The sequence below is a fragment of the Rhinopithecus bieti genome, unplaced genomic scaffold, assembly GCF_001698545.2.
Source record: "Rhinopithecus bieti isolate Rb0 unplaced genomic scaffold, ASM169854v2 scaffold_1467, whole genome shotgun sequence".
NCBI classification, from domain to species: Eukaryota; Metazoa; Chordata; class Mammalia; order Primates; family Cercopithecidae; genus Rhinopithecus; species Rhinopithecus bieti.
The window spans coordinates 2772205-2786629 of record NW_016803692.1 but is presented as its reverse complement, the minus strand read 5'-3'; the positions used below and the strand labels follow the sequence as shown (position 1 = coordinate 2786629).

Below are 14425 nucleotides of genomic sequence, written 5' to 3'. Positions count from 1 at the left end.
TTTTTAGTAGAGACGGGGTTTCACCGTGTTAGCCAGGATGGTCTCGATCTCCTGACCTCGTGATCCGCCCGTCTCAGCCTCCCAAAGTGCTGGGATTACAGGCTTGAGCCACCGCGCCCGGCTGCTTTGAAAATTCTTAGCCTACATATGAGTTGGAAATATACAAATACCCTCCCAGTTACCTTTAGGATATTTATTAATTCCTTCATTGTTTATCAAGGTGCTGATGCTGCTAAGGATGACGGTGTCTACTCAAGGTATTTCACAACTTACGACACGAATGGTAGATACAGTGTAAAAGTGCGGGCTCTGGGAGGAGTCAACGCAGTCAGACGGAGAGCAATACCCCAGCAGAGTGGAGTAATGTACATACCTGGCTGGATTCAGAATGGTAAGCAATCTGTAATAACACACCTGGCTTGTGCAAAAGGATTGGTTTCAAGAGGAAACTATTAAGCCTGTGGGGCAGAATGGTGCATGATTAAATCAGGGTTTCTCAACCTTGGCACTACTAAAATTTTAAGCCAGACAATCCTTTGTTGTGGAGGGCTGTCCTGCACATTGTGGGATGTTTAGCAGCATCCTTAACCTCTATCCATTATTTGTCAATAGCAATTCCCTAGTCATGACAATCAAAAATGTCTCCATATGTCATCCACTGTCCCTTAGGGGGGCAAACTAGCCCCCGGCTGAAAATCACTAGATAGAACACAGCTTTTGACTGCCTCACTTCAAAGCCCAGCCCTCTATCAAATACAGTATTTTGTATAATCTTTTGTACTTCACTCTCCTCAGTTGTAAAATAAGGATAATAATGGCAGTTACCTGATAGCATGGTCACAAAGAATAAATAACACATCTAACAAACTGTTACTGGTAAATAGTATTTAATAAAGGTTTTATCATTATTTTAAAACATTTTAATGAAGTTCTTTCCATTGAAGCATTTCTAATTTATCCTAATGAATCATTTAAACAGAATTTAAAAAGCAGTAATTTAGGGTTTGTTATCTACATCAATATCATTATCCAAGTCCACTGTCTGTCTTTCCTCTTTTCTCCTCCTGCTCAGGCCAGGGAGCATAGTAGATGAATTTCATGCAGGCCAGCACACTGACCCCATGTGTAAGCAGTTGAGAAAATTATGTCCATGAAACACAGTCCCATACCACTTTTGGTTACAAACACTTGCCCTGGACTAGAGAAGGAGTTGAGACCAAGTTTGTGTCCCAGTGGATTCCCGGACTAGTTTTCCATCAATCTCCACCCTGTCCTGGGCAGGCTTTTTCTTGATGTTGGTGTGGGGGAAGGAGAAGAGCTCCTTTGAGAACCTTCCCACTGTCATCTTTACTTGGCTGTGTGCTTAGTGAAGAGAGAGAGGATTCAGTGACACATGGTGTCCCTCATGCAAAGGTGATAATAGAGGGGAAATGTTTTAAAAGATGCCACTGCCTTTTTTTTTTTTAGACAGTCTTGCTCTGTTGCCAGGCTGGAGTGCAGCAGCGTGATCTCAGCTCACTGCAACCTCCGCCTCCTGGGTTCAAGAGATTCTCCTGCCTCAGCCTCCCGAGTAGCTGGGACTACAGGTGCACGCCACCACGCCTAGCTAAGTTTTGTATTTTTAGTAAAGACAGGGTTTCACCATGTTGGCCAGGATGGTCTTGATCTCCTGACCTTGTGATCTGCCCACCTCGGACTCCCAAAGTGCTGGGATTACAAGCGTGAGCCACCGCGCCCAGCCAATGGCACTGCTTTTTGAGTTAGGGGAAGGAAGCAGAAGGGGACTGGTTAAGTGACTAAGTCTAGCCTTATCACAGCATTTTACTTACAGTAATACATTTCATTCTTGTAAGTATCCATTTTTAAAGATGGGGAAACAGAAGCTAGAGAGGTTATGGGTTCATATAACTAATAGTGTTAGTGCCTCGCATAACAGTAGGCCATGTTCTTCCCTCTATCCCTCGATAAGCCGTAATGGCAGTCTCTACCGGTGCTTTCAGTATGAACCCTGAACCTGCTAGAGCATTCACTCCATCTTTGCCAAAGACCAGATTAATGGGTATGAAGATTAAATGGTCTTTAACAGATAAAAATTTTATAAAGAGGTAGAGTTTATGAGAAAACAAATTCTAAGTAATGCCATGTTAGGATCTTATGAGATATTTTTATTGAAAAGAAAAGAGAACCTGAGAACTCTATAGATTGAACAGACCAGGGTATTTTTTAAATTCCACAATTACTTTTATACCTATCTTTGATAAGAATGTGGATGAAATTGGAATTACTACAATAACTAGATTCCCATGCATTCACTGAGAAAATCAGAAGTCTTTCAAAAGCACAAAATTTTGGAACCTCTAACATAAAACATTTCATTAAAAACTGAAATTTAATAAGAAACATGAAACGCAAACATGGAGAAAGTGAAAGAAATATGCATAAACAATCAAGGCATTCTTGAAGGTCCAGTTGATTAGTTGCCAAATAAATAGGAAAGATAATGAAACCCACACTACTATTTAGGTGGAAGACATTTCTTGAGGCAGTCTGAGGTTTAAAACAGAGTTAGCATTTAGGCTGGGCACAGTGACCCACTCCGTAATCCCAGCACTTTGGGAGGCCGAGGCAGGTGGATCACCTGAGGTCAAGAGTTCGAGACCACCCTGGCCAACATGGTAAAACCCCATCTCTACTAAAAATACAAAAAATAGCTCGGTGTGATGACACATGCCTGTAATCCCAGCTACTCAGGAGGCTGAGGCAGGAGAATCACCTGAACCCAGGAGGCGGAGGTGGTAGTGAGCTGAGATCGCACCACTGCACTCCAGCCTGGATGACAAGAGCGAAACTTCATCTCAAAAACATAAATGAAAGAAAGGAAAGGAGAGGAGAGGAGAGGAGAGGAGAGGAGAGGAGAGGACAGGAAAGGAAAGGAAAGGAAAAACAGAGGTAGTATTTAAACTGACCTTGCGGAAAGACAAGATCAGGATGGGCAAAGAGATGGAAAAAGAAGCAATTTCAGGACAAATGTCATGAAAATAAATTCCAAAAGGTTATTCCACTAAATATCCAGGGAATATCTTAAGAGATAAAAAGCCGTGATTCTCTGTTTGCTCTTTTCCCTCTGATGAAACCGTATTTGGGGTCTTGTCTCCAAATATTTAAAATTAATTCTGTGCGTGGAAGTAAAGAAGCAGAAGTGGGGAATAGGAAGAGGGTGATCCGATAATAAAACAGACGGAGGTATCACCATTTAGTGATGTTGCTTACCATATTTCACATAATTATTTTAATGCAGATGAAATACAATGGAATCCACCAAGACCTGAAATTGAGGAAAATGTTCAACACAAGCAAGTATGTTTCAGCAGAACATCCTCGGGAGGCTCATTTGTGGCTTCTGGTGTCCCAAATGCTCCCATACCTGATCTCTTCCCACCTTGCCAAATCACCGACCTGAAGGCGGAATTTCACGGGGGCAGTCTCATTAATCTGACTTGGACAGCTCCTGGGGATGATTATGACCATGGAACAGGTAAGCTGAACCTGGTGTGGACCCTGTAAAGGAGTTTACCAGCCAAGCAGAGGAGCAGAAGCGGGTGAGGCAGGCACCTGTGTTCTGATGCTTGGGGGCAGAAGGCAGGAGGGATCTTGCTGGTCCTTTGAAATGAAGGATAAATGTATTTAAAGAAGAGAGATTTAAAACCTGAAAAACTGGTATACTTTGGGAGTAAGAGGTTTCAGCCAGGAAAGGTAAACCTCACTTAGTTTCTGAAAACTTGCCAAACTGTCCTTTGACAAACTCCATTTTCTGGGGAGCAGTGACCCCTGGAGAAGAACTGGGAATAGAGCATAGATGTCTATAGAGCAGAGCTCTTTTGGAAGGAACCTCAGGTCCTACCAGACTTTCTCTTTCAAAGTGCGGTCTGCGGACTACAGCATGCGGATACCATGAACACTTGTTAGAAAGTGTTTTCAGATCTGCATTTTCAGATCCCTGGGTGATTTGTACACACATTACAGTTTGAGAAGCACTGGTGCAAACTCCCTCTATAAATAATAAAATAATAAACAGTTGTTAAACAACCTCTTCTTTCTGCCAGGCACTATGCCCAGAAATGCTGACCAAGGCTTTAAGTCATGCCCAATCCAGTTTTACGCTTATCACTGTGTCATTATATACAAAGAAGAATGTAAAAGAGATAGTGACCCTTGTAAATAGGACCATCGGTTCATTTATTTGGGAATCTTATGGGGTGATGATATAATTTCTAATTAGACTTTTAAAGCTTTTTAAATATTTTTTAAAGCTCTACAGCTTAGGAAGTTTCTTTAAGATTTCAGAATTGAAGTCACATTCTTTTTTTTTGTTTTTCTTTTTAGCTCACAAGTATATCATTCGAATAAGTACAAGTATTCTTGATCTCAGAGATAAGTTCAATGAATCTCTTCAAGTGAATACTACTGCTCTCATCCCAAAGGAAGCCAACTCTGAGGAAGTCTTTTTGTTTAAACCAGAAAACATTACTTTTGAAAATGGCACAGATCTTTTCATTGCTATTCAAGCTGTTGATAAGGTCGATCTAAAATCAGAAATATCCAACATTGCACGAGTATCTTTGTTTATTCCTCCACAGACTCTGCCAGAGACACCTAGTCCTGATGAAACGTCTGCTCCTTGTCCTAATATTAGTATCAACAGCACCATTCCTGGCATTCACATTTTAAAAATTATGTGGAAGTGGATAGGAGAACTGCAGCTGTCAATAGGCTAGGGCTGAATTTTTGTGAGATAAATAAAATAAATCATTCATCCTTTTTTTTTGTTTTGATTATAAAATGTTCTAAAATGTATTTTAGATTTCCTGTAGGGGGCGATATATTAAATGTATTTCCTGTAGGGGCGATATACTAAATGTATTTTAGACTTCCTGTAGGGGCGATAAAATAAAATGCTAAACAACTGGGTATACATGCATAAAACTATCCATTCAAATCCAAAATTTAATAATCATTGAGTCTTTTATTAATGAATTTAAATACTAGAAAGAAACAGGGCTTGCATCAATAAATGGAAGTATGTTTTATTTGTTTTAAGGAGCTTTGTCCCTTAAAACAACATGCAATTGCATAAATCTAACAGAGTTGCTAAAAGTTGTTTGGTTTCTTTTGGTGAAGAAAAGACCAAACTAAATTATTTAAATATAAAAGTCGTGACTTGTTATGTAGGGGTTTTGGACCAGCATCACCAGGAACATGTCTTATTTTCTCTAAATTTGAGCAATGATGGTGCATTTAAGGAAGTGATGGCATTGAAGAAAGAAAGAACAGCATAATGAAAGTTCTCTAGGCACAGAAATGAATGTTATGTGCATGAAATTACAAGAGTTAGCGATGCTTTAAGCCATGGCAGTGGGGATAAGGTGGGAAAGACAGTTTCAGGCCAGGTGTGAAGGGAAAGTGATTGAGAAAAAAATATTTATTGTGTACTTTGTCCAAGGGCCCTTCTAATGCCTTATATGCATTACTTTATTTAATGTAATTCAGTTCTTTCAACAAATGTACGCCAGCTGCTTATTATTTTCCAGGCCAATGCTAGGTTCTAAGGATAGAGAGATAAGTAAGCATTGGATTTTTTCCTGTACACTAAAAGAGCATTTGAGGATTTATTTTTGAAGTCAGGAGGCAGATATGCTCAGAGATATGCTTGAGAAGGGGGTCTTTGAGAACCACATGAAGGCCTTAATAAGCGTGAGAAAGGCGGGTAGCATGACAGATGAAAGGGGAAGGAGAAGAGGAAAAAGGGCTGCATGTGTAGGCCTAGCAGTATGGCAGTCTTCGTGAAGGACTAGTCACAGATTCCAGTGCCTGCAGGAGTAGATATTCCTGTGAAAATTGTTTCAAGTTCTCAGTTATTAGCACAATGAGTTCAAGGTATGGGTGGCTTTCTTTATGATTGAAAACAAAATATCTAGCATATCGTTTTTGTGTCAACCCAAATTTCTTTATGTGTAGACCTTTCTTATTTCAAAACCAGATTTGAGGCATCTTAGTGATACATGCAATAAACATAAAAATAAAGAAATAAAATATATAATAAAAACTAGAAGAAGTGGTCAGCTATAAACCTATAAAGAATGCATGGGGGAAAAAAAACTAAAGGAAAAATCACCACATCGAATGCCTTATACAATGTTCTGTACAATTGCTACAGCCAAGTCACATATTTCACTTTGTGGCAAGTAGGCAGGACAAATGAGGCGTATATAGTAACAAGATTAACAGAGTCTATAGTGAAAAGCAAGCCAGAAGCAGCTCAGGAGAAGCATGGTTTTTCCTAGTCATGAGACCCAGGAGAAGTTTTATCTATGGATCCTCAGTTTATTAGGGCACTGTGATGTTAAGGGCTGCAGCAGCATCCTTACAGTAATCATAACAAAAGTTTAATATAGTGCTAATTACATCCTTCACAGTAAGCCAAAGGAGCAACACCACAGCATTGTTCAGGAAAGGCAATTATACAGGGACCCCAAAAATGCGGGCCTAGCAATTAGCTCTTGAGCTTGCCCCAGAGGTGAAATTTGGAGTGAATGGGTTGCATGTCCTTCAGGCTGTTTCCTAGGACCCATGTCTTTTACATACAAATTTGTTATAAAAACTGAACAGTAGAGAGTTCCAAGACTATGAAGACCCTGATGTTCCCAAAGTCAGTACTGTTTATTGAGGGCACAACCAGTTGCTTTGCCAGCCAAATGGTCACAGGGTTGCTGGGGGTGCATGGCAATATATTCAAGCGTGTGTACAAGGCATTTGAGGTTGGGGGCATGGAAAAATACTGAGGCACTGTGTGTATGATATTTGTGCATGGGAATGTAACTCCTTGACCCTGAAAACAGAACAAGGAATGGAGTGTGTCATAAGAAACGCTGAAAACAGCCTCCCGAGAATGCAGTTTGGGAGCTTTTACAAGGCCATAGGTGCCTCGCGACCCGACCTCAAAAGGCCATCTAGTGGATGTTTGTAGTTTAACAAGCCCTTTCAATAAATACTTGGCAGATAGATTCTGGGGTGACACTCTCTCTCAGAAGAGTGGTCGCCCGCTCCACTCAGCTGGAATCATCTGATAACTCATTCTTGGTGTTCACTGCAAGCTATAAGCTCTGCAAGCGTCAGTTTGGAGTCCTCTTCTGAATGTTACAAAACCAAACCAAGCACATACCTGATGAGAAGGCCACTTACCTGCCCCATGTGACAAATGAGTCTGAGGTCCCAACTTCATAGAACATGGTTGCCATGGGTCTCGCCTGGAAAATTTCCAATAAGTCACTCACTGAGATTTTAATTTCCCATTTAGGTGAACTCAGAGAAATGTAGCATGGGATATAGTAGTAACCTGCAGAGAGGCTTACCACGTGACTTCGGAGAAGAAGAGATAAATGTCATCATGTAGATAAGATAGAAAATAGAGAACAACAAAGAAAAAGCATTCTTATGTACTCTGGGTTATAGGAAAGTTTATTGCAAAATGGATCTGTATTGTCATAGGAGATAAAATAAGCCAAATTTTTGCCTTATGCCATCATTGACTCGCAATGGCCTTAGTTTCTTTAGTTTCTGATAAGCCAATTGAGTGAGTGAGTAATCTGGTAAATCTGTCCCAGACATTGGTACTTCTCTTGATATCCAAGTATCCAGCATCAGAAGAGGTAGGGAGAAATATTCTCCAAGCTCCCCTTTGCAACTTCCAAGCTAGGCTGTTACCCCTATGATCTAATGTGGTTTGTTTAGAGCCTCCATCCTATGTCATTGATCTACGCTGTTTTTTATCCCTTCTCTTCACTGTTATCTACTATCCTCACCCAAGCTAGACACAACACTCTTCCTCCTTCACCTCTTAAAATCACTCCGAGTGGGATCAGAATCTATATGAATGAGTCAATTAATATCTCAGCCTCAAAAGTCCTTGATTGTCACCCCACTTCCACTAAAATTTAGCAAACTATTGGTTTGAATAATAAAACTGTCTCTTTATAAGTAAAAAAATTCGAATACTGGCAATTCCATGTGGTTTGACCAAGTACAGCTAAGGCCGCATTTTGACCTAGTAATGACCTGAAACAACTCCACCTGTGAAATCTTAAAATCCAGTATCCTATTCTGGCCACAACCTCCTAACCCTCCGTGCTGTTCACTTCCTACCCCACTGAACTGATATTGTAATTTCATGATGACTGTCATCACTTGATTGTTTCTTTTCACCTGGTCCATTATCTTTTTCTTTCTATGGCCCCTATATGCCTTGGGGTGTCACTTCAAGTCCTCCTTTGACAATTCCTTCAACTCTCACATCTACTTACCCTCTTAACACACCTGCCCTGAAATCCTCTAGCTTTGCATTTAGCATATTGTCTGTGTGATTGAGACATTTATTTATCTATTCAGCAAATATTTTTAAAGTACCCACATTGTATTCCAAGTTCCATGTTAGACACTAAGATTACAATGGGTAATAAGCTATATGGTTTCTGCCAACTAAAGTACAATGAAGCCAACAGACACTTAACAATGCTCAGATCTATAAGGAACTTAAATTTACAAGAGAAAAACAAACAACCCCTTTAAAAAGCGGGCAAAGAACATAGACACTTCTCAAAAGAAGACATACATGCAGCCAACAAGCATATAAAAAAATGCCCAACATCACTAATTATTAGAGAAACGTAAATCAAAACCACAATGAGATACCACCTCACACAAGTCAGAATGGCTATTTTTAAAAAGTCAAAAAATAACAGATGCTGGCAAGATTGCAGAGAAAAGGGGGACACTTATACACTGTTGGTGGGAGTGTAAATTAGTTCAACCATTGTGGAAAGCAGTATGGTGATTCCTCAAAGAGCTGAAAGCAGAACTACATTTGACCCAGCAAACCCATTACTGGGTATATACCCAGAGAAACATAAACCATTCTACCATAAAGACACACACATGTGAATGTTAACTCCACCACTATTCATAATAGCAAAGACATGGAATCCACCTAAATTCCCATCAATGATAGACTGGGTAAAGAAAATGTGGTGCATATACACCATGGAATACTATGCAGCCACAAAAAAAGAACAGATCTTGTCTTTTGTGGGAACATGGATGGAGCTGGAGGTTATTATCCTTAGCAAACTAATTCAGGAACAGAAAACCAAATACCACATGTTCTCAATTATAAGTGGGAGCTAAATGATGAGAACTTGTGAACATAAAGAAGAGAACTACAGACACTGGGGTCTACTTAAGGATGGAGGGTAAGAGGAGGGAGAGGAGGAGGAAAAAATAACTATTGTCCTCTGGTCTTTATACCTGGGCGATGAAATAATCTGTACAACAAACCCTCATGACACAAGTTTACCTATGTAACAAACCTTCATATGTACCCCAAACCTAAAATAAAAGTTAAAAACAAACAAACAAACAAAGCAATGCACAGTATGTAGGGTCTATTTCAGGGGAAGCACATATTATAGGAACTCATGCTATATATACCTAATCCACATGTGGTATCTGCCAGAGAAAGTGATCCTTTTACTTTAATGGTGTCTGGGTATATGTATAAAATAAGAAGAGAAAAGCAAGAGAAAGAAATGAAGCAAAATAACCCTAATCAAACCTGTTTCTCCAAATATTTCTACATCTTGGAATTAGTCATACTGGGCAAAATCTACTTCCAGGTATACTCTGGAATTCCTCTAGGGATCAAATTCTTTTCTAATTAATTTTTTGTTGGATATTAGCAAGTTATAATTATATATATTTTATGAGGTACAAAATGATTCTGATATATATATATATACACACACACACACACACACACAATATGGAATGATTGAACCCAATTAATTAAGAAATCCATCACCTTAAATTCTTATCATTTATTCCTCCTGTCTGGCTGAAACATTATATACTTTGACCAACATCTCCCCATTCCCTTAACTCTCCAGCCTCTGTTAATCCCCATTCTACTCTCTGTTTCTATGTGTTCAATTTTTTGGCTTCCACATATAGATGAGAACATAAGGCATTTGTCTTTTGTGCCTGGCTTATTTCACTTAGAATAATGTCCTTCTGGTTCATCCATGTTGTCACAACATAACCTCTTTTTTTAAGGCTGAATAGTATTCCACTGTGTGAATATATAGATATGTGGTGTACATATATACATACAACTGTATATGTATGCATATATAGATACATATACATTCATCCAAATAGATGAATGGATAAAGAAAATGTTCTATATACGGATGGACACTTAGATTGATTCCATAACTTGGCTATTGTGACTGATGCTGTAATGAACATGGAAGTACAAATATGTCTTCAACATAGTGATTTAAAAACTTTTGAATATGTACCCAGAAGAGGAATTGGTGGGTTATATGGTAATTTAGTCTTTTAGGAGACCTCAATACTGTTTTCCATGATTGCTGTCTTAGCATACATTCCCACCAACAGTATACTAGGTTCCCCATTCTCTACATCCTCGCCAACAACTGTTTTTTGTCTTTATTATAATTGCCATTCTGATAGGTATTAAGTGATATCTCATTGTGGTTTTAATTTGCATTTCCCCAGTGATGTTGACCAGTTTTTTCACGTATTATTGACTATTTCTTGTCCTCTGTGTTACTTCGGCCCATTTATTGAGTGACCCGAAAGACTGCCAGTTTTTAGTGGGGTCCAGAACAGAAGGCTTTGCAACAAGCCCAGGCTGCTGTGCAAGCTGCTCTGCCACTTGGGCCACATGACCAGCAAATCCAATGGTGCTTGAGGTGTCAGTGGCAGATAGGGATGCTGTTTGGAGCTTTTGCAGGCCCCATAGGTGAATCACAGTGGAGGCCTCTAGGATTTTGGAGCAAGGCCCTGCCATCTTCTGCAGATAACTACTCTCCTTTTGAGAGACAGCTCTTGGCCTGTTACTTAGCTTTGGTGGAAACTGAATATTTGACTATGGGTCATGAAGTCACCATGCTCTCTGAACTGCCTATCATGAACTGGGTGCTTTCTGATCCATCTAGTTATAAAGTGGATCATGCACAGCAGCATTCCATCATCAAATGGAAGTGGTATATAATGTGATCTGGCTCGAGTAGGTACTGAAGGCACAAGTAAGTTACATGAGGAAGTGGTTCAAATGCCCATGGTCTCCACTCCTGCCACCTTGCCTTCTCTCCTCCAGCCTGCACCGATGGCCTCATAGGGAGTTCCCTATGGTCAACTGACAGAGGAAGAGAAGACAAGGGCCTGGTTCACAGATGATTCTGCACAATATCCAGGCACTACCTGAAAGTGGACAGCTGCAGCAATACAGCCCCTTTCTAGGACATCCTTGAAAGATAGTGAAGGGAAATCTTCCCAGTAGGCAGAACTTCCAGCAGTTCACCTGGTTGTGCACTTTGCTTGAAATTAGAGATGGCCAGATGTGCAATTATATACTGATTCATGGGCTGAAGCCAATGGTTTGGCTGGATGGTCAGGAACTTGGAAGAAGCATGATTGGAAAACTGATGACAAAGAAATCTGGGGAAGAGGTTTGTGGATAGACTTCTCTGAGTGGTCAAAAACTGAAAATATTTGTATCCCATGTGAGTGCTCACCAATGGGTGACCTCAGCAGAGGAGGATTTTAATAATCAAGTGGACCAGGTGACCCATTCTGTAGACATCACTCAGCCTCTTTCCCCAGTCACCCCTGTCATCGTCCAGTGGACCCATGAACAAAGTGGTCATGGTGGCAAGGATGGAGGTTACTCATGGGCTCAGCAACATGGACTTCCATTCACCAAGACTGACCTGGCTATGGTCATTACTGAGTGCCCAATTTGCCAGCAGAAGAGACCCACACTGAGCCCTCCATATGTGAATGGCACCATTCCTTGGGGTGATCAGCCAGCTATCTGGTGGCAGATTGATTATATTGGACCTCTTTCATCATGGAACAGGCAGAGGTTTGTCCTCACTGGATAGAATAAGTGTCTATCTGGAATAGACACTTACTCTGGATATGGGTTTGCCTATCCTACATGAACTGCTTCTGCCAAGACTACATCCATGGACTCACAGAATGCCTTATCCACTGTTGTTATATTCCAGACAGCATTGCCTCTGACCAAGGTACTCATTTTACGGTCAAAGAAGTGTGGCAGTGGGCTCATGCTTATGGAATTCACTGTTCTTACCATGTTTCCCAACATTCTGAAGCAGCTGGATTGATAAAATGGTGGAAAGGCCTTTTGAAGTCAAAATTACAAAGCCAACTAGGTGACAATACTTTACAGGGCTGAGGCAAAGGTCTCCAGAAGGCCGTGTATGCTCTGAATCAGCATCCAACATATGGTACTGTTTGTCCCATAGCCAGGATTCATGGGTCCAGGAATCAAGGGGTGGAAGTGGAAGTCGCACCACTCACCATCACCCCTAGTGATTCACTAGCAAAATTTTTGTTTCCTGTTCTCGTGACATTACATTCTGCTGGCCTGGAGGTCTTAGTTCCAGAGGGAGGAACGCTGCCACCAGGAGACACAACGATTCAATTAAACTGGAAGTTAAGATTGCCACCTGGACACTTTGGGCTCCTCCTACCTTTAAGTCAACAGGCTAAGAAGGGAGTTACAGTGTTGGCTGGGGTGATTGACCCAGACTATCAAGACGAAATCAGTCCACCACTCCACAACAGAGGTAAGGAAGAATATGCACGGAATACAGGAGATCCATTAGGGCGTCTCTTAGTATTACCGTGCCCTGTGATTAAGGTCAATGGGAAAGTACAACAGCCCAATCCAGGCAGGACTACAAATGGCCCAGGCCCTTCAGGAATAAAGGGTTGGGTCACTCCACTAGGGAAAAAACTATGCCTGCTGAGGTGCTTGCTGAAAGCAAATGGGATACAAAATGGGTAATAGAACAAGGTAGTCATCGATATCAGCTACCATGACAGAACCAGCTGTAGAAACAAGAACTATAATTGTCATGAGTATTTCCTCCTTCTTTTGTTAAAAACATGTTTGTACATGTATACACTCACACCAAGAAAATATCTTCATTTTACTTCCTTTCTCCTTTATCATGTGACATAAGATTTATTGACTTCACATCAGCATTTAAGTATCATTAACTTTGTGTCATAGTATTTGGGTTGGGGATTGGTGCATTTCGGTTGTATGAAAGACAGTTGTATTATGTTAGGCATAATCATAACATTATTATTATCTCTATTTGAAGATTATGTGTGATCTTAGGAGATGTATATGCGTTCAAGTTGACAAGGGATGGTTAATACTGAGTGTCAACTTGATTCAATTGGAGGATACAAAGTATTGATCCTGGGTGTGTCCTTGAGGGTGTTGCCAAAGGAGATTAACATTTGAGTCAGTGGGCTGGGGAAGGCAGACCCACCCTCAGTCTGGGTGGGCATAATCTCATCAGCTGCCAGTGCAGGTAGAATACAAGCAGGCAGAAAAATGTGAAATGAAAGACTGGCCTAGCCTCTCAGCCTACATCTTTCTCCTGTGCTGGATGCTTCCTGCCCTTGAACATCAAACTCAAAGTTCTTCACTTTTGGAACTTGGACTGGCTCTTCTTGCTACTCAGCCTGGAGATGGCCTATTGTGGGACCTTGTGATTGTGTGAGTTAATACTTAATAAAATCCCCTTTATATATTCCATTAGCTCTGTGCCTCTAGAGAACTCTGACTAATACATCCTCTTTTGAGAAATGTCTATTTAGGCCCTTTGCTTATCTTTTAATCAGGTCATTTTCTTGTTATTGAGTTGTTTGAGTTCCTTCTATATTTTAGACATTCTCTCTTTATTAGATATATGGCCTTGCAAATATTTCCTCCCATTTCACAGGTTGCCTGTTCACTCTGTTATTTGTTTCCTTTGCTGTGCAGGAGCTTTTTTGTTTGATGTAATCCCATTTGCCTATTTTTGTTTTGTTGCCTGAGCTTTGGAGTCGAATCCAAAAAAATCATTGCCCAGAACAATAACAAATATAAAGAAAATACAAGCACTATAATCTTTAAATTATACTTTAAAAATACACCTGACATATGGCCTCAATAGATTTTCATTGCCTCCAAGTAATTCTACACAGTTTCAGACTTTTAAAGAAATGCCAAAATCTTTCCCAAACAAATGTTTTAGAGTGATTCATTAAACTAAGAAAGAGAAGACAAATCAACAAAGCCGTGTTCAAGGAGGCTTACAGTAAAATTTCACACAGACAGTAACATTTAACAACCCAGGTAAGAACTAAATAATGACAAGAAAGTTATTCAATTAAAAAGCCCAAGCAATGCATAGTTATTGTATTTGAGAAAAATCTATTTAACTGAGTTCCTGAGCCCACATGCCAAAAGGAAAACATGTTA

At 40.2% G+C, this 14425-nt stretch overlaps 1 protein-coding gene across 1 annotated transcript in view; it reads left to right on the top strand.

Moving 5' to 3' along the window:
• CLCA1 (chloride channel accessory 1) overlaps window positions 1-4996 on the top strand; it is a 34722-nt gene extending 29726 nt beyond the window's left edge. Inside the window, 3 exon segments of the mRNA XM_017851090.1 lie at window positions 221-391; window positions 3299-3535; window positions 4384-4996. Coding sequence (XP_017706579.1) covers window positions 221-391; window positions 3299-3535; window positions 4384-4775 — 800 coding nt within the window. The 3' untranslated portion in view covers window positions 4776-4996.
• Window positions 4997-14425: the final 9429 nt, after the last annotated feature.